This window comes from Acartia tonsa, chromosome 4 (assembly GCF_053477335.1).
Source record: "Acartia tonsa isolate MP-2025a chromosome 4, ASM5347733v1, whole genome shotgun sequence".
NCBI lineage: Eukaryota > Metazoa > Arthropoda > Copepoda > Calanoida > Acartiidae > Acartia > Acartia tonsa.
In genome coordinates, this window is record NC_137263.1 from 20,190,660 (window position 1) to 20,218,047 (window position 27,388).

The 27,388-nt window shown below is 31.9% G+C and overlaps 3 protein-coding genes across 5 annotated transcripts in view; 2 read left to right on the forward strand and 1 right to left on the reverse strand.

Moving 5' to 3' along the window:
• Positions 1-2,258, reverse strand: part of LOC145316385 (phosphatidate phosphatase LPIN3-like) — a 9,752-nt gene extending 7,494 nt beyond the window's left edge. The window contains exon 1 of the mRNA XM_080156837.1: positions 1,956-2,258. Coding sequence (XP_080012963.1) covers positions 1,956-2,028 — 73 coding nt within the window. The 5' untranslated portion in view covers positions 2,029-2,258. The remainder of the gene's footprint in view (positions 1-1,955) is intronic.
• Positions 1-9,505, forward strand: part of Ak6 (adenylate kinase isoenzyme 6) — a 20,149-nt gene extending 10,644 nt beyond the window's left edge. Inside the window, exons 2-5 of one of the 3 annotated variants that reach the window (XR_013878451.1) lie at positions 7,310-7,448; positions 8,090-8,196; positions 8,685-9,208; positions 9,361-9,505. Coding sequence is in view for 1 of the 3 variants with exons in the window: in XM_080156840.1 (XP_080012966.1) it covers positions 7,310-7,448; positions 8,090-8,196; positions 8,685-8,867 (429 nt within the window). In the remaining 2 variants the exon portion in view is untranslated. Of the gene's footprint in view, positions 1-7,309; positions 7,449-8,089; positions 8,197-8,684 lie in introns of all 3 variants that reach the window. The other 2 variants (XR_013878452.1, XM_080156840.1) reach the window with 2 other exon arrangements.
• On the forward strand, positions 9,468-26,972 carry AIMP1 (aaRS-interacting multifunctional protein 1). The gene is made up of 8 exons (XM_080156838.1): positions 9,468-9,613; positions 13,854-13,931; positions 14,956-15,096; positions 15,763-15,835; positions 17,003-17,130; positions 18,782-18,919; positions 25,483-25,677; positions 26,515-26,972. Exons 1-8 carry the CDS (start codon positions 9,512-9,514, stop codon positions 26,581-26,583), a joined length of 924 nt encoding a protein of 307 aa, XP_080012964.1. The 5' UTR covers positions 9,468-9,511; the 3' UTR covers positions 26,584-26,972.
• The last annotated feature ends 416 nt before the right edge of the window (positions 26,973-27,388 follow it).

A 27,388-nucleotide genomic window follows, 5' to 3' on the forward strand; every position in this document is an offset into this window, starting at 1 on the left:
TTTGTTTCAAGTTTAAGTGAAGTGCATCACTTTATATTAGGGATGGAAATCCGAGCATTTGGGATCTTCTAAATACTACCCACAAATACTTTAAATCATTTATAATAAAAAGTATACAAAAAATAACCCTCTACTGATACTTAATTATTAGAAAGAGGGCCATTCCCCTACCGCTTACCCCCCTCCTTTAAAAAATTAATAAAACCTGTCAAGGTATAAAACTACTACTAGAAAGGTGGAGGTAGGTTGTGCTTAAATTCCGTACAGGCGTGAGTTTTAAGGCTTAAAATCAGTAGTAGAACGATAATATTCACTAAATATAAGTGTATAAATTTTTTTTGTCTATGGTTCTATTCAATAAGGAATACACATATTTAGTGAATATTGTCGTTCTACTACTGTTTTTAAGCCTTAAAACTCATTAGCACAACCTACCTCCCCCTTACTGGTACTTATTGTAGCAATTAACGTTTCTGCAAAATTTGGTATAGTTTATCAAAATTTTTGTTCGGATTGCTATCCCTGGTTTATATAGTACACCATGATGCATAGCTGAGGTAATTTAGTCTTTCACTACTAGAGATACATTCCTACACAAATGACATTCTTCTACAACTGAATGCAAAAGTATATTTTGGCGTTTTTCTGTTTTATTCTTCATGTTTATGTTTTTGTTTTTATTTCCATATTTATGTAAATATGATGGATTTGATAAGTAAGACAAATATTTTTAGAATAATAAAAAAAACTTTGGCAAACTTTGGATCATAGTCAATCATAATCATATTTGTATCTAAATCTGTCACTCATAGATAGAAAGATTGAATTTTATTCATGTTATTTTTTATCAAAAAGTAAGTATTAAACTGAACAAATTAGGTAGTAGTGCTGGGCGGCAAAAGCACATTGCTATATTGGCTTTAAAAATGGGTTTATTATTACTTGGATCTTACTCCACATTATCATTTACTTTAATAAAGTGAAACTTGTAGCTGGCTAAAATAACGATACCCCCCATCCATCCGTACTGGATGAATGAACTGACCAATAAATGTTAGCAACCTAAATTGACAACAAATTTTCCCCTGTCATAATATCCATGTATATTCTATATCCATTGCTTTGAATCTTATTAATTTCTGCTAGATTAAAACTAATTTTGAGCTCAAATAGAGATTTTTATGAAAATGCTATAATTAAAAAATATATTCTTATATTTTAATACTTTTTTATTGAAATTCTTCTCAAGAAATATAATGTCTAATCGGCCTTGGAATCCGAGTTGGCAGTTATTCTTATTTAGATAATATATAGACATAAAAGTTGTTTATTTGTACCTTATCAAGAAACTCAATTTGTGCAATGTGAAGATTATATTTCATAATAATCTTATGCAGTTTTTGATAAAATATAACAAGTTGTGCATTCATTAAGCTAAATACTTAAGAAGTTTAAACTAAAATTGAATTAAAATATTTTAGATGGTTAAAGATGAATTAACCTATTATATAAAGTAGTAAAGTTTTTTTTCTTTTGAAGCTTAAGATTTTAATGACTACTGAACTGAATGATTCATTATTGAAAGGAACGCTAATGGGTATAGGCTATTTTTCTGCTCCCTTTACATCCCTTTAAATGCAGATACCTTTGATGCTTGGGGCGCAGCCGCTGGTATTTAAGAAATAAAGTTGATAGATGTGTGTCATGTATTCAATTGGAACCAAATAGAAAACAAATATTTGTTTAATGCACGTACGGACCATTTGGTACTGACTGATTTTTGAGTTGCTACGATATCTAAATTATAATACACTAACGGACCTTATGGTACTGATTATTAAGTTGCTGCGCTATCTAAATTGAACTTAACTGTTACAGGAATCATTATATCAAATTCGAAATTGATAAGACAATTTCAACATATGTCAAAATATGGTTGCATGCTAAAGGTTTACCTGAAAGTGTAGATGGATTAATCTTAGATGCCCAACTATGAACATTTTGTACTACACCGGTTACATATTCCATCTTTTATTCACCTTTTAATTGTTCACTTTAAATTCTTATCAGAAAGAGTCGCAAAATTAAACTAATCAATGTTTATGTCAGCATTTTTATATATTAATTCTAAAAATAATTATATCTTGATAAAAGATCAGAGTTCACTGCTTTATTTTGAAGCTGCACCAAAAGCGTGCGTGTTTTAAAATGCTTCTTTTATTAGACTGTGTGTAAAGCTGCCTAGTACACAGATTTTCGTCTGCTAGTGATAACAAAATGTTTACAATGAAACAGCTGATTTCTCGTGCTAACTAAGCTTTATTGACAAGGTTTACATTCCGGAATTTTTCGTCCAATATTTTATAGCTGTTCTTCTTCCCTTTTCATGTCTTCCCCTTATAGCAAAATAAAAAAAAAATGTTTTGTCCTAAAATGGGGAGGAGAATATTGTGCATTGGTATAAGGGGAAAAATAATTTGGGATATTGTTAACTGCCAACCATTTGACTCTTGGACAACAAAGATATAAACATTTATGCTTTGCAGTAAAAGACGCATATTATAACTATGCATTATGTAATAGGTCTTTTTATTAGATGTAAGATTTATTTTATGGTTTCTCTTATATATAAAAGTACAATTAAATAAATAAGTTACTTACGCACTATCTTATCTTTCATATTGACTAACGTAAACATTTAAACAAAACAAAATTCGAATTAAAAGAATTTTTTTTTGATAAAATTAAATAACCGATATGGAGCTTTCTGAAGAGCGCAGTCGTGTATTCAACTGTCCAGAGATTGTTTAAAATCAGGAATATAAAGGGTTAAGACAATGGCCGATAAATTTATGTACATCTCCAATGATAACAAACAAAATTACCCCTTCTGTAGATTAAAATTAATGGTTAAAACGTGTAAACGCTCAACTTCATAAGCCAACCAATCAAAATTCACTAAAGTCCCCAAGTTTAATAAGCCAACAAATAAGAAAGCGTTATTATAAAACTTTTGGGACTAGTGTAATAAACAGCCAATTATCCACTCTCTGGCATGGTGTAAAAGACGTTAATAGGCTGTAATAACAATAGGTAAAGAATTTAAAATTAAAACTTGATGTAACATAAATTGCATGAATCAAAACCTGCTATTTAATACAATTATTAATTTTAGATTGAAATTGTTATTAAATGAAGTTAGTAGATTAATGATTATAAAAAGCGAATTGTACAGTTGGCTTTTTAATTTAGGCATGAATTAGAATTGTTCTTCTATTTCAAACTTTGAAGATGATACCAGTAAAGATTTATAGAGAGATTTAGAGAGTTGCTACAAATCTTTAAACGTTACCAGAAAGTCCGCATGTCTATCTAAAACATGCAGATTTTCAAGATTTTACGATATAATTATCCTATTCATCTGATTTTTGGAACAATGATTCTTTAGACGACAAGGTACAATATTTTAAGCGAGACATTTCTATAATCAATTCTTAAAATGGTAAGTATGTCCTTAAACAAAATAATGTATTTATGCAATTTTGTATAAGTTCTTGTATATAAAACTTTGTTTTATAATTCTATTTAAATATTCTTCTAATTATGTTGACTACAATTGTTCATGTTCGTTTGTCCTATCGTCTTTATTTAGAGCTTCTTTTTAGTGGATGTTGTCGTCATCCTTGTTCATTATTTATTTTTACCCAAGTACATCCGTGATGTCATTCATGTTAGTGCTCTAATAAAAAGGTAATGAATACGTCAAAAATCATTTACAATTAGTCTAATGATTGAATTAAATTGCAAGTGACGAATTGTTTGTATATTTAGATGTATTTATGACACACGACTTAAAATTTGAAAAAGATAACGTTTAATTTACATAATCCTATGTCACTTAATATATCTAAGTATGGAGAAATAACCACTTATCAAAAGAGTGACGTGCGATTCACCAGGGGGGGGGGGGGTATTGTTAAATTAGTAGGGGCGAAAAAAGGAAAGGCATGCCTTCAGAATTTAAATTTTATGTAAGCTGTATACGCCACTGTATTATCTGAAAGGTTACCTTTCAATCTTAAAAATACCAAAAGATCAAATTCTATGGTGCTCTTGACGGTACAGATCTTCAATGGGCAATGGTCTTTTTATTCAGGGCATGCCTTTAGTAGCTATGAGAGGGGAGAGGGGGTCAAACAACATCATAACAGACTTAAATTTTAAATTTTCTGCCATTAAAGAAATCTTTAGGAGTTATGCGAGGGGGGAGGGGGTCAAACAATATCCTAACAGGTTTTTAGGTTCTGCCGTTTAAGAAATCTTAAAGATGATGAAAACATTGAAAATAGTTATGTCTCCACACCACTCCGCGGATAAATTCTACATTCGTTAAAAGAAAGTCTGTACGTCCATTTAAAACATGTTGCATTTTATCTTTAAAAAGATTTATTTGATATAATTATCATATTCATCTGAATATTGGAACACTGATTCTTAGGACAACATAATACAATGAAATAAGCGAAGCTTATCTATCATCTTAATATAGTCCTGAAAATGTAAGTATGTCCTTTAAACAGCATCCAGTATTTAAGCAGTTTTATTTACAATCCTGTTTAGACTTATACATTTATGTTATGCTTATTCAGTTCTGACTCACTACTATTGTTTTTATCTTACCATTTCAGTGCTTCGCTATTATGGATGTTGTCATTCTTATTTTTAATTTAATTTGGTTCTGAACAACCAAGAAAATAAAAACCTTGTAGAACAAGTGAATACAAGTTGAAATTATGCATGACGTAAATAGAAAGAGAATGTGAATAATTTACTTGGGTCAAGTTTTTCCATCTCTCCTCACTCACAGATACACAAAATCTTATCAAGTACAAAATAGAAAACAAAATTGGTCTAAGATTAAACACAAAAAGTGGGTTCTTAAAAAAGAGAATAAGAGAATCGGCTACATGTTAGCCACACCAAAATAAATTATTTGTTTTGTAAAATAAATCTTTAAAATGTGTAAAATCCTTTAAGTAATAATTTTAGAACACTTGTTTGAAATATAAGAAGGAATTGTTCTAAAATAATTTTAAATGTGCGTCTACCCGGGCCATGGCCCATTCTTTTTAAGAATCAAACTCAGCCCTTCCATTCTTCATTCTTTTTGTTTATAACAATACACATTATTAAAACCAATCCTTCTCTAAAACTAAAGTATGTCTCTTAGAAGGTCGGTGGGGTAATAATAAAAACAAAGTAAATCGCTTTCCATAAATTTCCACACACGCTTCTTTGACTTTCATTTTCTTAAGGGGCCCAGTAGAGTTTTCTAACCACCCTCCCCTTATTTTTTAATAAATTGAAAATATAGGGGAGGGTGGAAGGAGCGTAAACCAATAGGGAACTGCAGGCATTGACTTTGCAGGGTTAGGGCTTCCTTTTTTTCAATTTTTTAAAGAAATAAAGGTTTCAGTGCTTAATATCCATATTAGTATTATTTCTGTACTACATTTTACAATGTTTATTTTGAGTTTGCCATTGTATTGTTGCTACGCTTTCATATTTAATATTACATAATTAGGTGTCTTTAAAAAATACCTAATAGGTCGTAATAGGAAAGATTGAGTAAAATGAACCCAAATACAATATCCAGAGAATGGATTTATTATTACTTGGATCTTACACCAGATTATCATGTACTCTAATAAAGTAAAACACGTAGCTGGCTAAAATAATGATCCCATCATTTACTCCCTTTACCCCATCCCCTCCCCTCCTTATGGATAAATGAGCTGACCAATAATTGATCATTTTCACTGTCATAATATCCACGTATATTGCACATCCATTATCCAGAGATAGTGTATCTAATCGGATAACTGTTTTTCTAACAGGATAGTATTTGTGTATGTGTATGCCTGTTTTCTCACTAATATTGGCTTTCTTCTATGTCTTAGATATTTATTTGTTCTGTGTATTGGACATATGTGCTACCCTAGTTCTATTTTGCAACAAAACTAGAATAGCTTTAATCAAATATATGTGTTTAAATAAGTCAAACGTTTTATTTTTAAACAATTTATATTTTAGTCCTCTGCATTTTGATACTATTGTGTTTTAAATAAAACTTGTAATTTTATGATTTTAGTTGTATTATTCGTAAAAATTGTCTGTAATCAATACGAAATTTTTTTTGTATGGTCAGAACCAGTTTTAATCCAGCGCATGTTAGTCGGTTTCTACGCTACACTGACAAAAAGTGTTAATTTTTAAAGAAATTATGATATGAGTTGTGAATTTGTGTGATACGTCCATGCAAAGTCTTGGGTTAGAATGTTAGAATTAAAAATTATTGCTTAAAGTTTTTAAGAATAGGACAGTAATACAAAGTTTCACATATTCAACTGTTATACTCCTCACCAATGGACTAAATATAAACTAAATATGATTTTAACTAAATAGTTAAGCTTTTTTTAAAAACTGAGCTGGATCTTTAAATCATTTAGTAGTGAGCCAAATCGGGATGAGCCGAATTTCAGCCTATCACAGCGCGGCATTTCATAAAATGCTGTGCTCTCATTGGTGGAAAGTTGGCTCTCCCCGATCTGGCTCACCACTAAAATGATTTAAAGATCCAGCCCTTTTAAGTTACATCTTTTAACCGTTGTTTCCCGCCGAATTTTTTTTGCATTTTCTCGCCAAATTAGACAATTTTTGAACGATCTGAGACAATATATATAAAAATTTTGGATCTACTGCAGTTCACGATAGAATATTGCTGGTAACGAATATTGCCAAAAATTTTTGAATTTAAAAGACTGCTAGCTGCCAAACGGCTGAACGTACAGATAATGCCCGCACACTGTTATAGGCGGCATAAGAAGGCCTACAAATAATCTGGAATAGCCATAAATCAATAATGCATAATTATTTCGCAGTGCAGAGAAATGCGCGAAAACGGCCTATTTTACGCGTTTTTTCTTTAGTGAAGCTTTCCCTGTGCATCATTGGATCTTGGCTATTCCAGATTATTTGTAGGCCTTCATTTACCGCTTAAAATGGTGTGCGGGTATGATCTGTACGTTCAGCCGTTTGGCAGGTAGCAGCCTTTAAAATTCATAGATTTTTGGCAATATTCGTTACCAGCAATATTTTACCGTGAACTGCAGTAGATCCAAAATTTTCCTTATATTTTCACTTGACACTTTTTCAGTGCTGTAAATCTTTTTCCTTTGACTTTTTGTTTTGGTTTCCACCCATTTTTAAAATTTTCCATTGTCCCATCCCTATATCTTTGAATGTTTAGGAGAATGATTGTCTGGGAGCCTGGGATGAAGAATATTTGTGCCATGAGCTGGATGAAGATAAAGTACTGGACCTCCTGGAAGAGAAACAGAAACCTGGCGGCCTCATCTTTGAACATCATGTTCCAGATTTATTTCCAGGTATTCCATCAATTCCATTCTTTAATATGGGATGTAGAATATACGTGGTTATTATGAAAAGGGGAAATGTCGTCAATTTAGGTTGTTAATATGGAACTCAATTATACGTCAGTTCATTCATCTAGTATAAAGGAATGGGATGTGGTAAATATTAAGTGAATAGAGGTATCGTTATTTTAGTCCGCTGTTAGTTTAACTTTATTAGAGAACATGAAAAACTAGTGTAAGATTCAAGTAATAATATATCCATTTCATTAACGAAAACAATTATGTCCATTAAAATCGCAGCAATAGCATTTTAGATGTTTAATTACAATATATTGATGTACAGTAATATTCAGAAAATTAAGTAAATCTTATGTGTCTTAACCTAATCTGTTTGCTACGAGTATGTATTTTTTTAATGGATTTGTTATTACTTGGATGTTACACCGGATTTTCATGTTCTATATTAAAGTGAAACTACGGGTTCCAGGATACCAACCTAAGGTGACAATTTTTCCCCTTTCATAATATCCACGCATATTCTATTGTATTCTATATCCATTGTATGTTAGTTACTCAATAATGGACAAAGAGGACAAACATACATTTTATTAAACTAATATAAAATATTGACATTACTTATTATTTTATTTTAGAGAGATGGTTTGACATAGTATTTGTGCTGCGGACAGACAACTCCATCCTGTATGACAGACTTTCTGCCAGAGGCTATACTGGCAAGAAACTTGAAGAAAATATACAGGCATATACAATGAAATGGATTAAAGAACATGTTGATCATTTATTGTAGGGTTTTTATTTAATTTGATTAATTTCAGCAATGTAATATTTGTTTGTATTTTAAGCTTAAAGTCATCTATTTTTAATTCGCTTTAAAAATACCTGTGAAAAGGTTAGGTTTTTTTTTCAAATCTGAGCAAAATATTGTTACATTTAAGGCAGAAACGAAATACCTAGCAGAGGTGGATTCTTTAAAAAATTGCCCCACTAATCGCTTAGTGGGGCAAAATTGTTTTCGTGAAATATGTTAATAACTCTTCTATGATTTTGTTTGATTTTTGTAGATTTTTAATGTGATTTTAATGGATTTTTCACGAAAACAATTTTGCCCCACTAAGCGATTAGTGGGGCAAATTTTTTAAAAAGAATTCACCTCAGATTTGCTCCATCCTGTTTATTGTTCTTCAAACGAGTCTTAAATATAAAATTCATTTTATTATTTAATATTAGTGTGAGATTTTCCAAACTATCCTGGACGAGGCTAAGGCCTCCTACCGCGAAGAACTTGTCCACGAGCTGCCCAGCAACACACATGAGGACCAGGAGTCCAACTGTGCCAGGATCCTCCAGTGGATACAAGCATGGCACCAGGATAGAAATAAAGTTAGATCAACCAAGAGAAAGGCCACGTGATAAAAAATTTAAATTGTTATAAGAACCATAAAAATGTATATAACTATGGGTCAATAATAAACAAAAATGTGACTACAAAATATAGGTCTATTCTACATCACATATCAACAATGTTTGCAATGAAATTAGAATCGTATGCAATTTTACCAATTACTATTGTTGATAAGCAGATGCGAATTTGCTTTTCATAACACCAAGCATAAAATACAAAAAAACCTCGATCAAATAAAGAGTTACATCATAAGAATTATGGGTTCTTTAAATAATGGTATTAGAATTGCTAAAATAAATGCTTATATCTGTATGGTCACTATTTTTTTGTCCCAAGTTTGTTGTTTTAGGTTGGTTCAATAGTTATTTATCGCATCGTATTATAGACAGCTTTCCTAGGATAATAAGATGAAGAATTATAAGATAAAACCAGATTTTTTTAGCCTCGAGGGGCCAAAGGAAAAAAATTGTCTGTAATACGATGCTATACATAATTTTTCAGTATGACTGAGAACTAGTTCTAATCCAGCGGATATTGATCGGTTTCAAAGCCATACTGGAAAAAGTATTCAACCCTCCTCTTAATTCGCCTTACATTTTACACTGTTACCTAGTCCTAGTTGTTTTATATATTTTTTTTACAGAAAGTGAAAATGGTCACTGTGGCGGCTGAAGCTTTGATGAAGCTGGAGACCAGGGCCGTGGCGGCCGAGAAGCTAATCCAACTCCTTAGGTCTCAGATCAAGGCTTGCAAGGTGAGATCATTTCGAAATACTTCATATGATAATGGATATAATTATAGAATATACGTGGATATTATGACAGGGGAAAAAAATTAAGTTGCTAACATGTACATCCTTTATTGGCCAGTTCGTTAAGTTCATCCAATAGGAGTGGAGGGAATGGGGTAAAGAGAGTGTTTTGTTATTTTTTCGATAATCTGGTGTAAGATCTAAGTAATAATAAATCCATTAGCATAATTTCTTACATATGTATATTGTATAAACTCTAAAGATATACCTATCCAATAAAACTAACGAATTTTTAGCTCTCAATATGTTTTTTTTTTAGGTTTTAATTTGTAGTCGTTCCTATAGACAAACTTAATTTTTAATTTAAAATACTTTAACTAGATAAAATATTTTTCTTTGCACTCGTTATGACATAGGAATTCAATGCACCTTATTTTGAAATTTCGTAGGAAGTAGTAAAAATGGTAGGTATTTTATGTACATTTTAACAACAATAAAAAAAATCTTAAGATGGCCTTCATTACTTTTAAAAAAATCTTCGTTAAAAACATAAAACCAGAATAACAATTGCAACGATTAAATACAAAATGCATTACATTATACAATCATAAAATGTATGAGGGTTTGTTTGCGCAATTTTGTTTTATTAAAAAGTATTTGGTTGATATTGGATCGTAATACCTTTATCATGTTATTACAGAAAGAAATGTAAATACCGAGAGAAAAGTTGGTATGGGAAAAAAATCCAAGTTTTCAGCTTTATTTTTTTACACTCTATTCACTTCAGTTTATATACTATTTATACATTTTATATCTTTTTTTTAAAGCGAAGGTTTTCTGTAATTAGGGTTCGTCCTTCCATTAATTTAGGCATGTTAGAAATCAAATGTCATATCGATTTCAAACTTTGATTGATGAATCATATAACAGTTATGTACGATTTAGAAGGCATAGCAACTCTATAATGTTACCAGAAAGTCATAACCTCCATTTAAAACATGTTGCTTTTTAACCTATTAACAACAATATTTTATGTGATATATTTATCCTATTCATCTGAATTTTGTAACACTAATTCCTATTACTAAAAGGTACAAGTTATAAGCGAAGCATCTCTATAATCAAGTCATAAAATGTAAGTACGTCCTTAAACAGTATCCTGTATTTATTCAGATTTGCAATTTTGTTTAGACTTAAACATTTATATTCTGCCTTTTGAGTTCTGACACTACAATGAAGTGTTAATGTTTGTCTTACCGTTTCACAGCCTCGCTTTTATGGAGGTTATCATCCTTGTTTTAATGTTTTCTGGCAATAAAAAAAAACATTATTGTGTTTTTTTAGGTTGAAAACAACTGTTTTTACTATTGTTTTGGACCTTTGTTTGGGGTTGGGACACACCCCCCTTCCAGATAAAAGGGCAACTACATTAAAAAAAATAAAAAAATATTGAATGCAACTCCCCCGTTGACACATAGCCTCTTGAGGCTGTTGGCGAAGCCACAAGTATATAATGTTATAGCTCCACAGGTCCAGTTTTAGTTCCTACTTTCTTTTTAGTAACAAAGCCAATCTATTATTCAAACTGTCTATCTGTCTAGAACTTTTTTGGAGAAACGTGATTTTCTCGGCACCTATTTAAGATAGACAGGTGATTTTTAGTGTAAAGATTTCCAAAGCCAATAAGTAATCAGTAGGTATTTAATTTACAATTATAAAATTTAAAAAATAAGTTCTTTCTTTGAATTTTTGATTTGTTTGTTTGTTTGTTTGTATGTATATTTGGTGTTTGTTTCTGCTTGACTTACACTTCCCGATTTCATCCTCACATCTTATATTTATACTTGACATGTATGGGATCAGAGAATATGATCAATATTATAAAAATATGTTAATTTTTTTTACGAAACTATTATCAAATTTGAGTTAAATTTTAAGTTTGCTTAAATAACATTCATCCCTTCCCTTCCTAATGAATGAACGAATTGACCAATAAATGATGGCCATGTTAGCAAACAAAATTGTCGAATTTTCTCCTCTGTCATAATATCTACGTATATTATACATCCAATGTTATAAGTGTAGTTATGTAGCAGGAAAGACTTGAAATTATTTATAAAAATGTGGAATAATCCAATAACTTTTAGACAGGATATCTTACTTGAAATTTTGTAAAATGCCCGTATTTTGATTAGTACGAAAATCAAACTATTTGTAGCTGGATTATCCCATCCAAATCTGTAAAGCCATTCTTACAAACAGGGGATCAGAGGTGAATTCTTCAAAAAAACTTGTTTGCCATTTTGCTAAAATAGTGAGGCAAAATTATCTCCTCTAGATTTTTAGCGAGCCTCACTAATTTTAATGAGGCAAAGAATTTTTAGCGAGGCAAAAGTTTTTTAAGAATCCACCTTAGAATTCAAAATTCAATATACACAACATTGTACATGTAATTTATTTATTTGAAACCTTATTCCAATCCCTGGTAACACACATAAATATGTATTCCTATTTGGGAGTGAGTCCATCTCTCTTTCTTACTGCCTGGTATTGCTCTCTTTGCCTGCATCAAATTAACCGCTCCAATAATTTCATCCGCATATCTTAACTTACATTACATGCACTTTCTCTGCTTCCACCAGCATGCACACAGTGGGCTTAATATATCAAAATGTGGACATTAGAAAATGGATTTATTATTACTTGGATGTTGCGCCAGATTTTCATGGTTCCAGCACACAGTAGGAGAAATATATCAAAATGTGGACATTAGAAAATGGATTTATTATTACTTGGATGTTGCGCCAGATTTTCATGGTACCAGCACACAGTGGGCTAAATATCTCAAAATGTGGACATAAGAAAATGGATTTATTATTACTTGAATGTTGCGCCAGATTTTCATGGTACCAGCACACAGTGGGCTAAATATCTCAAAATGTAGACATTAGAAAAATGGATTTATTATTACTTGGATGTTGTGCCAGATTTTCATGGTTCCAGCACACAGTGAGAGAAATATCTCAAAATGTGAACATTAGAAAATGGATAAGTTATTACTTAGACGTTGCACCAAATTTTTAAGTACTCTGATAAAGTAATAAAGCTGGCTAAAATAACGATTCCACCAATCCCTCCCCTCCCACCACTTTGTGAATAAAATGGCCAATAAATAAGGTTCATATCAGCAACCTAAATTAAAGTGCAAAATTTTAAGATTTGATTTTATTAGCCACGAGAGACCAAAGGCCCGGAATAATAAAACTTGTATTGATTTTATTATTTTTATTTTATTGTTTGTGGAAAATTTTCTCTAATACGATGCTATACATGAATTTTCAGATTTTACTGGTTCTAATCGGGTTTGAAGCCATTCTGGAAAAACTTTTTTTCCCCTTATTAATGTACACGTTTATTGTGTTTAATATGATTTTTCAAATTACATATTTAATCAATTTAACATTATTTTATCCTACTGTTTTTATTAATAAGATAATAAAATTAGGATTTAATCTCTTCAAATAGGTCTGCAGTAAATTAAACTTTGTTTCAAACTTTATCCTTTTACTAAAGCAAAGTAATTGACGATTATCAAATGAAAATATACTAAAAAGAAATTTTTGACTGGGGGACACTATTTAACCAACATCCATAGGAGATATCCTATGTCACGTCGTATCTGTGTAGTTGTATGAATTTTTTAATCTATAATACAAATTAGCTTGATGTCTGTCTGTCCGTCCGTTTAAAGCTTAAGATCTCAGTAACCACTGAACCGATCGGATTCTACACTTCAGGGAATATACCTACTGGTCCTGTGGTGGATTTAGGCTTTTTTCTTGGGAGGTGGGACACCCCCAACCCCCCCCAAAAAGAAAAAAATCCCCCCCCCCATTTTTTTTTGTAGGAGATATCCTTTTAGATATTATTATTTTTTTTTTTACGAATTTCACCTTAATATTTTTTATCATCTCTTGGGGCAAAGCCCCTAGAGGCTAGGGGCGAAGTTGCTAGTAATCTTTATATAACAGTAATAGGATCTCTGTCTGTCTGTACCGAAGGATCTCGCTGATCGCTTAACCGATATGGTTCTCCTTCACAATGTAGCCTCTCATAGATCCTGGGAAGGTTTATAACCACAAGTGCCCCTAGAGGCTTTTAGGGGCGTAGTCGCTGGAAACAAAAATATTAACTACCTAAAATATTTAGAATATGATACACAAACAAAAACTTTTTTCTTCAGGACCAACAGGCTAACGGCTCCAAAGCCCCTTCCAGCGAGATCTTGACCCTTAGAGAGGAGAATAATCAACTCAAGCAGGTAAAACAATCTTTCATTTCTTGTTATTTTAATTACTAATGGCGAATCCTTAGACAATTAAATCCAGAGTTTTGATATCTTTTATGCTGTGCTTTACTTTTCTAACTTTTTGTTCGATTTAGGGAAAATAGACCTACCAAGGATTACTCATTCAAAATTTCAGATGGAAATTCGAATTCTAAGTGCCATTTGCTCACTGATTACGAGATGGTTGCATTAACCCCCCCCCCCCCTCCCCCCCCCCCTCTTAAATACATGTTTTCTGTAACTGATATTGTCCCCTGTTTCGATTTATTATGCTTCTTTAGATTTTATCATGAATGAGGCTTTGTTTTGTAAATTGTTTTTTTTAGGTAATTCATAATAACCTGTTATAGGATGTATTTTTTGTGTAAAACAACAGAAACAAATATTTCTCAGCTTAAGATGTATTTTTAATGAATACACCAAATATTCTTTCTGGTACTTATATAACCAGTAGTTTAGGAATCAGTAAATAAACCAATAATTAGGAAAAAAATAATTTTTAAAACGATGCTTTTCTCTAATAAGGACCGTTCCGTCCGTCAGTCCGTGACAGTCGGCTCTTTTCGTTAAAATAATTGTCCTATCGATTTTTAACTCTTCATGATGATTTCTGTAACAATTAGGTACGATTAAGAAAGTATGGGAACTCTCTAATCGTTACCAGAAACACCGTACGTTTGTTTATACGAATGCATTGCCATTAATATTCTGCTTATCAGTTTTGACACTCTACAACAAGTGTTAATGTTCGTTTGTCGTGCCGTTTCAGAGCTTTGCTTTTATGGATGTTGTCTTCCTTGTTACTATATACATTTCATGGGAGGAAAGAAATTTAACTTGGTTGGAAAATAAGCACTCCTTGAATTATGTCTTATTAGATTCAAATTTCAAGCTATATTCCAAGGTTGTAATAAGAATTAGAATTAAGAAATAAGTGATAACTTTGCTGGCTCATAAAATTTTCCCTTTATTCGTGGGTAAAATTATATTTTTGTAGGAGATCGCTACTTGGATAACCAAACTGAATGACGCGGAGAGGAAAAATGGAAAGAAAACATTCTTCACTGGAACCCCTGTCGTGTGTGAGGCTAAAGCAGCTTCCCCTGTAACTAATATTCAGCGGGAAAAACCTTCAGAGGTAATGTAGAATATAGGTGGATATTATGACAGAGGGAATAAACTGTCATAAATTTAGGTTGCTAACATGGATATCATTTATTGGTCAGTTCGTTCATCCAGTAGGTGGGGAGGGGATGGGGTGGATTGTTGTTTTAGCCAGCTACAAGTTTCAGTTTATTAAGAGTACATAATAATCTGGTGTAAGATCCAACGATTGATCATGGAGGTAGGGAAACTGAAAACTAATAGGTAATGTTAATCTTATGGTTGAGCCCGTAGCATCTAGGGGCTTTGTATTCAATTAGGTTGGGAGTGGCTTAAAAAATGTCTAAAACCACTCAAAGACTTAGATATGAAAATAAATAGCCTAAAACTATCTCTGGATATTTTTCAAGCTTCCTTAAAGTGGAGATCTCGATCGGATAGAAAAACTTACTGTTTTATATAACAAGAAAGAGGGTCATTTTTTCGCCTATTTTCTGTAAAGTGTGTTAGCGTTTAGTCAAATGCACTTATTTTGACCAAGTGTTGACTTAAAAACGAATTTGATTAAACGCTAACACACATTATGGAAAATAGGCGAAAAAATTACCCTCTTTCTTATTATATAAAACAGTAAGTTTTCTATCTGATACTTAAGATTTCAAAATGCGCGAAAAAAATGACCTATGCATCAATATTCCAGGTAAAATCCGAGGCTGCTGCTGGAAATAAGCCTGAAAAGAAAGAGAAGCCTAAAAAGGAAAAGAAGAGTGGAGGTGTGTTTTTAATTTTGACTTTTAATTTTGAGAATTGTTATTTTTTATGTGTTGAGACAAACGTCCTTTTCTTTTACATCTATATTACATAAATAGTGCCTGCGACCCTAGCATCTAAGGAAAGCGTATTCTAACTTGAATGAAAGCATTACTTAAATCTATAATAAAATAGCCTAAATCATCACAGGACATATGTGAACCTTACCAAAAATAGAGAACCCATTCTGTTCAGAAGTTGTTGAGATCTAAAGCTTCAGATAAAAAATCTCTTTTATTTATAAAATAGGATTCTTAGATGAAGTAAATGATCATAAATCTGCCTTATTTTTTACCTTTTAATTCAGCTTTCTTCTCATGGATGTATAATATACGTGGATATTATGACAGGGAGAAAATTGTCGTCAATTTTAAGTTGCTAACGTGGAACTCGTTTATTTGACAGCTCATTAATTCAATAGAAGGGAGGGGATGGGGTAAAGGAGTGAAAGAGGAAAATCTTTATTTTAGTTACTCCATTTTTCTTCAAGTAATGTGTTTATCAAACCAAGGGAGAGGTCATTTTCTAGTAAATCCCGTAAAGGTGTGTGTTATAAGGCCTAAAAATATTAGTAAAACGATAAGGTGCTCTAGATATATGTATTCCCTATTGAATAGAACAATAGGGAAATTTTTTTTTTTTTTTTGATAACCGTACCTGGATTATCTAAAAAAAATACGAAATTTCTATCAAACGCTTTGTTTGGCTCAAACTGACAAAAATTTAAAAAAAATATAATTATAATAATAATGTTTTCTATAGGTACAAGGTAAAGGTTAAGAACAATCTATACCATTAAACAAAGGAAGAAGTCATTCTTTACAGGTTGATTTATTATAATTATATTTTTTTTTTATTTGTGTCAGTTTGAGCCAAACAAAGCATTTGATAGAAATATCAGATATTCCAGGTACGGTTACCAAAAAAAAAAAAAAAAAATTTCTTCCCTATTGTTCTATTCAATAGGAAATACAAATATATAGAGCACCTTATCGTTCTACTACTATTTTTAGGCCTTATAACACACACCTTTACGGGATTTACTAGAAAATGACCTCTCCCTTGTTAGTAACTTTCACAAAACTTCTACTCAACTCTAAGAAAAAATGACATTTTCTAAATGTTATCAGGTGGGGGTGGAGGAGGCCAGCCTGCAGAGCCAGAACTTCCTATCGATATCGGCCGTCTTGACCTTCGTGTGGGACACATCCGCTCAGCAAAGAAGCACCCTGATGCTGATTCTCTTTATGTAGAAGAGGTTTTTTAACTTTTTTTTTGTAAGCGAGCTTTCTACAATTAGTGTCAGTACGTCTGACATTTATGGATAGTTGTCGGCATTTTTGGCATGATAAGTTGTTTTATGGATTTCAAGCTTGGCATGGTGATTTTTGTATCTCTGAAACCTATAACAGAAAATCCGTAGGTACATTTAAAATATGTTGATTTTTAAACTTTAAAAAATATATATCAATAATATAATCTATTAATTTGATTTTTTGGAACCATGTTTCCTAGGACAACAATGTTACGTACAATGTTATAAGCGAAGCTTGTCTATACTCAAGTCCTAAAACTGTAAGATTGATACCTAGATTTTCTCACAAACAATAGGATTTGCAATTAGAAATCTTAAATTTTTTAAGTCATAAAATATCTTGAATTTAGGTTGTAAAGATAACAAGACCAATGAAAAAAAAATCATTATATTCATTCAATTTCGATTCTTTGAATTAGTACAGTGACACAATTTGGTTCTTGTATGATAACAAATTCCTTTAAAAGATCAGTTTTTAAATTCAAATAAGTTAAACTATTTGTCATATGTTTGAATTAGTTTGCAAATGGTATTTTTCAGTTTAAGGGGAAAATTGATGACAAATCTTTTTTTAAAATGATTTAAAAATACAAATGAATAAACTCTAATGGTTGTAATACTATATGGTGAAAATATATCAAATATAAAATATATGGGAAAGATAATGTTGTTTAAAAATGCCACAGAAACCTCTTATTGAAGGGTTGACTGGTTGAATGAAATGTGAAATGGTATTCACCTCAGCCATCCATTATAATCTATCTCACATCCGCCAGCCTGCAAATTTCAATTTTATACAAATATGTTCGGTCTCCAGGCTTTTGCCCCCTTTATTTTTCCCGATTATTACCTAGGGAACTTTATAAAAAAAGCATGCAATTTTTAAAACATCTTTTGAATATTTGAAAGATAAGAGCCGTAAGAATTGATTAAAAACTTTTAGGTATAGAACAAAGAGTGGGTTTGAGATCTTAAGTAACGATACATTGATTGCAACAAAATAGAAAAATCACCTTTAAAAATAAAATAAAAAATGTGGCACAAATCCGCAGTCCAAATATCCTGGGTAGGATATATAGAAATAATAATAATAGTATTCCATTTTCAGCTCTATATAGAGAATGTTTTCTTTACAAATGGGCACACGTATAATTGCAAAATGTTTTGACAAAAGATAATTCTAGAAATAATTTTACTTTTTACACATTTTTATCTTTTTAAAATATCATTACATTTTATTTTTATTTAAAATAATTTTGGTACTTTGTCTTTCATTAGATATTTTCAAATGCGAATCTACTTTTTAATTATGGTATGACGTATTTATAGTTCTTTATCGCATCGTATTATAGACAAGGCAGTTTTCCGCCGATATTTAAATAAAAAATTATAAGTTTGAAACCCCCAAGAGGCCAAAGGTCCGGGCTAACAAAACTGGTATTAATTTTATGACATGAAATTTTTCGTAATGCTATGTATGATGATTCCGTATGATAAGAACTGGTTCTAATTTTGCAGATCTTAACCATAATTTTCGAATCCATACTGGAAAAGTTTTTCTTGCAATCAAACTAATCTTACAATATTTTTACAGGTTGATGTTGGAGAAGAAAAGCCACGAACAGTCATCTCTGGCCTGGTGAAGTTTATACCTGAGGACCAGATGCAGGACAGGATGGCTGTTCTCCTCTGCAACCTAAAGCCAAGCAAGATGCGCGGCATCATGTCTGAGGTATGATATTCCACTAGTTTTGGTATATACTACAGTTCCAGCTGTTCTAAAATGACTCTTGAGTTTTGAAATCGTGATTTATAGGACAACTAGCGGCTACGCCCCTAGCATGTAGGGCTTTGAATTAGAAGGAGCAGAGAGGGGCCAGAAAATAGATTTAAACCATCCCAAGACTTAAATCTGAAAATAAAGTAGCCTAAAACCATCCACAGGACCCATGTAAAGCTCAACTAAAATAGAGAACCCAATAGGAAAGTCTAATCTAAATGCATCTGTAATTGTATCCTCCACAAATGTCAATTTTATAATTATAATTTATAATTAAAAATAAACATAAGATAATTTACAAGTTGACTGTAAATATGTTATTAGGCAAAGTTTGAGTTAGTGGGGACACGGCAATTGAACAGAAAGTTGCAACTTTTTCCTTTTGGAATTTATGCATTTAAATAAAAACTTTGGTATTTCTGTTTAGGTGTATTTAGGGTGGGTTACCCAGGGAGTAAGGGAGGGGACAATGGATCGAATATTCAATTTTTAGGAGTCTCAGACTTTGGGTACTGGCTTAAAGGGAATGTGCAAGAATTTAGCAGTTTCAACTTTTCAACCACTAATCATAATCTACAAAAGGGGTAATTTTGTGTATCATTATTGGGGATTATATTAAATTATCGTCCATAGTCTCATCCCCCATGATCCCTGGTTACAACTAGAAAATGGAAGTAGGGGAGGGGAATTGACAAGGGCCAATAAGCGCAGGGATTCTAAGGGATAAGGCGATGGCCGATAAATTAATGCACATCCCCAATAATGATACACAAAACTACCCTTTTTGTAGATTATAATTAGTGGTTGAAACGTTAGGACACTCAACTCAATGAACCAACTAATTTACAGTCCCAAAAGATGTTAAGTCAACGAATAAGAAAATGTTATTATAAAACTTTGAAGACTAGTGTAATAAACAGCCCAATGTCCCCTCCCTCCCTGCAATGAGCGTGTATCTTTAAAAGCTAAAATGTAAATGTAAACTTGAAGAGGCATAAACAAATAAATAAAATAAAACAAAATTGTGAAATACACGTAAGACTGCAAAGTGTATGTTTAGGTATGAATATTTTATGTTCATCTTAAAGAGCACAACATATATTTTTTCTCTATTTTGAACCTATAGTGTTTCATTTTCTACCAGACAAAAAGAATTTTAAAAAAATAAGCAAAAAAGTTTGGACACCTAATGTTGTCCTTGGATGAATGCAGGGGAGATATTTATGTTACATGCATGCACAGAGTGGCCACCTTTAGATAATTTTCCGCACAATTATAAGCCTTTTATGCCTGGGGTATTATTTTTATCAAGCCTCTTAGCTGATTTTTGAGCCAAATAACTGGTATTGTGACTTCTTATTAAAAAGGATGGAATATTTTTTTACAATTTGTCTTTCTGTGAATTTTGGACCTGGGACTATTTTGACTCAGAAATGAGATGGAAATTAATGCTTTGGCATGTAGAGTAGAGTAGAGGCCAGTAATTATCATAAAATTAAGAAAATCGTTTGGTGCTTTTCTTTTTTCTTGTCCTTTAGGCTAAATTACATCATTCGTGGCAAAAAGATAGTTTGAAAAAAATTTATACTAGATTTTTTTGAAATGTAAAGACATTTCAAAAAAAGCTATCCATGTACGAAACTCTATTAATTTTTGTAATGACTGTTTCAAAGGTTTCGATTATTTACTACCTAATAGCTAAGTTTAAGAACGCAAAATAAATTTAAGATGCTTCCACTTAAATCTCTCCAACATATCTTCAATGTTAATACTGTCAGTTAAAATGCAATAATTTTGATAAACTAGTGGCTGCGCACCTAGCAACTAGTGTCTCTTTTTTTAAAGGGCAGAAAAATAGAATAAAACCATTTAAGGACTTTAAGAAGCTTCACTGTAATCGGTTTATCGATTAGCAAGATCCTTGCTACAGACAAAAAAAGCTTTTACTATTTTATATACGAGCGGCTTCGCCCCTAGCCTCTAAGGGCTTTGCCCTAAGAGGTTTGATCAAACCAATTTTTCGTATTTTAGATTTGAAAGAAAAATTTCTAAAAAAATTTCTTTGGGGGGGGGGCGGAAGTCGACCCCACTATTTTACTTTTAGTTTTAAAAAGAAAAAAATATATTTTTTTTGGGGGGGGGGGATTTTTCATTTTTGGGGGGGTTTGGGGGGTGTTCCACCCCACAATAAAATAGTTATAAACCTTCCCGGGACTTATGAGAAGCTACCCTGTAAAGGAGAACCCGATCGGTTCAGCGGTTAGCGAGGTCCTTCGCTACAAACAGACAGACATCGTTCTACTTTGTATTATAGATTAGGATAAACTATGGCTACCCTGCATGAATGGTTTTTAATTCGTCCAAAAATGAAAAAAAGAATACATTGGTTGTGCACAAAGAAATACATAACATAAACTTTCTTTCCTTAACTAGGATTTAGTTATATAATCTTTTCAAATTCATTCTGTAATAAAAACAAATAATTTGTTAATATTGTAGGAAATGAAAATGGCTATTTTTAAGTACCTACTTTAAAAAATCATTGAAAATTGTTCAAAATATAGGTATTTTTAAGTTGGGTCTAATTTAGTTTTTTAAATCTGCAGAACTTTTATTTTTAACCTGTTCTTCCTTCTTATTTGTTATCATCCTTATATAAAAGTTCCAGGATCTCTGTAGTTTCTCATAGGTCCTGGAAATGTATTTAATAATTTTTTTTTTTTGGGGGGGGGGGTTGGATTAACTTTTTGTACTTAAAACTAAAATGATAAATAGGGGTGGAGGGAGGGTTGAATACAACCCTCTGCCGCTTTAAGTGCTCCTAGAGGTCTCTAAAGGAGTATCCGCTAGTTTATAAAAAAAAAACAGCATCTAAAATGCAAACTCTTTGATGTAAAATTTCAATTTGAATAAAATTGTGGTACATAAAACCGACTGAACTTATGAAAATTCACATATTATATCGGATTCAATCTTGTAGAGATGAAAGTTAAATCCATGAAAAATGCCACTCACAGAATACATAATTACCATGATACTCTCGGTCAAACTTTTCATCATTTCAAATATTTCGCAGTAAATTTCTAAATAAAACTGCATGGATCTGCCTTTAAAATATCCTATTTACTAAAGCTAAAGTTGATGTATGATCTCTAAGATCTTTTAAACGGCTGGACGACCATTTCGTTATTTCTTCGAAGTTTCACATTGGTTCAGGGGATGTGTTAACTATTTGCCTTTGAAGACAAAAAAAATAATGTGACCCCCACCTCTCAATATTATTACCTACCCCTCTTTTTTGATGCAATAAAATTAATAACTATTACAATTAATGTGTGTGTGTGTGGGTGGGATGTTAAGCAATTTATAGTTGTAACAATTGAAAATCTAATGTAAATAATATTAAATAAAAAAACATGACTTTTAAAATATCTATTCTATTTCCAATTGAGGTACATATATTGCACAAATATATTTTATATGACAAAGAGAACTCTTATCATTTTCCTATTGCAAACCACTTACAGATATCAGGTCTGCCCTTTCAGCCATGATGTCGCCCAACCATATTCCATTATCTGTGTAATAACACTGCAATCTCTCCCGCAATTACACCCCACCACCACACAAGAGCTTTCATCCTTTTTTTTGCAATCATTTGTCTTCTTACTCCCAAATGTTGGAATATAAAGTAAGATTGCATCCTCAGAATTTCGCTGGATTTAATGTTTAGATGGTCTAAGTTTGACAAATTTAAATAATCAGAATAAATCATATATTGCAGACTCCTCCTGCTTTAATAGCTTTGTAAGTAAATTAAGGTAAAAGAATAGAGGAGGCTTGAGCTATATTTAACTGTCCCCTCTGGGCAGGGACTTTGTCCCAATTTTGTATCAAGTCTTTGAAATCATCCAAGTCCACAAAAAAGAATAAAAATCATTTTGCTAGAATACAAAAAGGGGGTTTGCCACTTGGGGTAGGTAGTTGTCTGGATTATACATCTATACTTATAGATTTATTGTAAGTTCTAATCTATTTTCAAACTTAAATGTTTTTTGAATGGTTGGGTTCATTTAATTGAAGTATAGGAACGCCCCGCATAGCTATTTCAACATATACTTGACTTGTGGATGTTCACATTCCTGTTTTGTTATAGCTAGTTTGATCATCAAATATTTGGTTAGTATGAAAAAGTTTAATGTTATTTTTTTTTGAGAATTGAAGGTCTGATATTTTTCTGTCAAATTTGTCGAAATTAGAGACATTAAAGGTATTTGCCTGGTGTGCAAGGCATGTGGGCTAGAATATTCCCAGCTAGGATTAATCTACTGGAGAAGTATACCTGACTGTACTCCAGATTACTGTGTGTATACCACCACCACCAGGATCAGAGCTGCTGCACCTGCGAGTACAACTTTAAACTCCCACGCTGATAAACTATTCTCCAAACTTTGCTATTATCCCGTGGAACAATATTTTTTAAAATTTAATCTAGTGACATAAGTCTTATTCAAGATCATTGTCTTTATGTGTGTATCTTTCTGTATTTTATTTGATTTAACCTTCAATAGATTTATAATACATGTGTACATGACAATGTGACAGAGGAAATCCTTTTCTCAATCTCATATGTTGTTTATCACCTATACTAAACAGTAAACATAAACCACACAACACATAAACAACAATAAATATAATAGTATACACAATAAGAGGACACATGGATTTTATTATTTTGTGGTTTAAAAACTGGACCATGTAGATGTGATAAAAGTTCTGTAAGTAAATGTCTCTTTACTTCTACATAAAAATTTAACAAAACCACCCTTCAAAAGGCAAAATACTTAATGAATACCCAAGAAACCGGAGCTTTCTAGATCCTTTATCTAGTGTTATGCCCTCTTCAAAGTTGTTTGGTTCAATTTTAAGAAAATGTTTTAGGTAAATTATGCTTCTAATATTATATGATCTGGTTTTTGTTCTGCAAAATGGCGAAATTCATGGGTTCTCTTGATATATACCAACACATATATTCAAGTTTACATAATATAGAAATGCACAACAGTGAGAATTACAAATTTAAGATTTCAATTTGTGAAAGGAGCTTTGTTGTTGTAGGATGCTTTTCAGATTCGGGGAGAGAGAAAGAGAGAGGGGGTGGGTTAGCGGGGTAGGGTCAAGTAAACATGGTTAGGTAAATAGAAAATAAATTTAATTCCCTCCCGGCTCAGCATTTATTTTTTATTCAGATAATTTATTGAAATTACTGACCGTAAGCCCACAACAGACAACTAAAATGCCTTTTTTTCAAAATCAGCTTCATTTCATAGATTTGAAACCAGTTTTAAAAAATAAATTTTATAGAATATGTCCATAATGGTAATTGAAAGTCTTGGTTTGATCAACGGACAGCTCTGTATAAAAGTGACAAATGATAAATATATTGTATATTAAAAGTAGAACATACTTCCAGTATCAGGCTTCGAAACCGATTTATATCCGCCGGATTAGAACCGGCCATACTAAAAATGCATGTAAAGCATCGTATTATATCCAGTTTTGTACGGATATAAATATTTACAATCATAAGATTAAAACCAGTTTTTTTAGTCCGTGCCTTCGGCATCTTTGGGCCTAAAAAATGGTTTTAATCTTTTTATTGTACATTTTATATCTGCGGAAAGCTGTCTATAATACGATGCAATAAAGAACTATCTAAATTTTATATAAAATAATTAGCGAGGGAGAATTGCATTACCTTTATATTACCTATTTCTATATTTCTGGAGAGGTTTGAAGTATACAAAGATTCTGATATTACAACATATTTCTAAATTCATAATCTTCAAGGATTAAAATTTTTCAATATTGTGATACACCTTTAGGAAAGGAGGTCACCATCTTACAAATATTATATAACTAAACCTAAATTTTGAATATGATATAGTGGGATTTTATTTTATTATCCGAAGCAAAATATCTAATACTAGTGACTTTACCCATATCATGTATGATTCTGCATTCGTGGAGGGAAGGGAGGTTCACAAAGATAAACTAAAACCACCCCAGGACATGTGTGAAGCTTGTCGGAAATAAAGAACTGATAGGGGTACTTGAATTGGTGGGGGTTGAGTTCGATCCCCACAATTCCAAAGACATATTAGAAGCTACAATGTCAATTTGAACCATTTCGGTTCAACAGATAGTGATATCCTTCGGTACAGACTTTTTTGGGAGGGGGTCACATCCCCCCCAACTAGTTTTATAGCTCCCCAGGACCTTTGTGGGTGTTGAATTCGACCCCCCATTTCCCAGGCCCTATAGGAAGCTACCTTGTAAAAGTGAACCATATCGGTTTAGTGGTTAGCGAGATCCTTCAGTACAAACAGACTGACAAACACACATACAGACAGACAAACATCCTGTTACTTTATTATATTGATTTTGGTTTGCATAAGTCTATGAGAAAAAAGTATCATTGAATATGTCAAGACATAAATCCTCAACATTTTTAGGCCATGGTGATGTGTGCATCTACTCCAGAAAAGGTTGAGATCTTGAGTCCTCCAGCTGGATGTAAGCCTGGAGACCCAGTCCAGGTAGAAGGATACACCAGGAACCCGGATGCCCAGCTGAACCCCAAGAAGAAGATATTCGAGACTTGTGCCCCTGACCTCAAGGTCAATGGTAATAAAGAGGCTTGTTATAAGGTAAATTATATTTAGGTGGTCGTTTTTTCGCGTATTTTCCGTTAAGTTAAGTATTATCATTTAAGTCAAACTGTTCTCAATTATGACCATTTGATATGTATATATACATCTGTTTATGATTAAGAACAGTTTGACTTAATAAGAGCATTTGACCAAATGGTTACACTTAACTTCACGAAAAATACGAAAAAAATGACCCTTTTTATATGTTTAAAAAGAAATTGGTAGGTAAGGTAGGTGTTTAAAGACTTGCATTTTTACATTATATTATAAACTAGCAGCTACGCCCCTTAGAAGCCTCTAGGGGCACTTAAGGTGGGAGAAGGAAAAGTCGACCCCCTACCATTTTCAATTTGAGTTTTAAAAAGAAAAGTAAAAAAAATATTTTTAGGGGTTCATTTTTTTATTTGGAAGGTGCAGATACCCTCCCCCAAAATTGTTAAAAACCTTCCCTGGGCTTATGAGAAGCTTCACTGTAAACGAGAACCAAACCGGTTCAGTGGTTAACAAGATCCTTCGCTACAAAAAAAATTCTTATTACTTTATATAATAGGATATGCTCGAATTCATTTTTTTCTGATACATGGGATTTCAATGCTATCTGAAGAAACACTTAAGATCTGTAATAGAATGTTGAAAATTTAGATTTTCCTCCGATGTTTTAATTCATTTTCTTAATTAGGTATATAATAGTTATTATAAAATTAATAACCAAAACCAAGCACTAAAGGGCCATACATCAATTTCCGCATTTGGTTTTGAACAAAACTAGTACCTATTAATTTTATCGGATTTGAAGCCAAATTTCTATATGTTTTTATATTTTGATTTTTTTAGGGAGTTAAGTGGACGGTTAATGGTGAACCTGTTAAATCCCAAACCCTCACCGATGTCATAGTTAAATAAATTTTATTCGATGTGCTGAATTTTAATTTCCAAATGTGTACGCAGTTTCCACGGTGTTTCCTCATCCTATCTCAATATTTACTACTAGCTAAAAAAGCTTCAAACTTCAAAAAAAAAAAAAAAATTAAAATTTAAGTTTTGAATGTATAAATCGTATATACGTTCAAAATTTTGAAAGTTTGGAAGTTTGAAGCTTTTTTGGCTAGTAGTAAATATTGAGATAGGATGAGGAAACACCGCGGAAACTGCGTAAACATTTGGAAATTAAAATTCATCACATCTTTTATTCATTTATTGTTTAATAGTTAATGTGCTGAAATGATTTTCGTTTAATAATTTTTGCATTATATAACAATTTTGAATTTAAAGGATAAAAACTAGAAATTATAGATATTGTATATGTACGTATTTTTTAGCAGAGCTACTTTATAAATATACTAAACTGTACGTACGGGGGGGATTTATAAATGACACATCGCCCCTGCACTACTTTGTAAATTGATGCACATACTTTATAAAATTCTGAACCAGGTTATATCTTAATTAAGTTCTAGTCCCATTTGTTTCAGGGACTAAAAGGGATAAGGCAATAGATATACACCTCCAACTAAGAAAAAAAAATACCTTTTATGTATTTTGAAATTAGTGGTCGAAATGTTTAGACAAAGCTTAGCTATTTTATATTACACAATTAGTAAGAGTCCCATAATAAAATCCAACAAATGAAAGAACGCGGATGTAACCAACAACTAAATTTTTTTTTTAGTATTTGACCTTTGTCATCTGCCCCATAATATTATTTTAG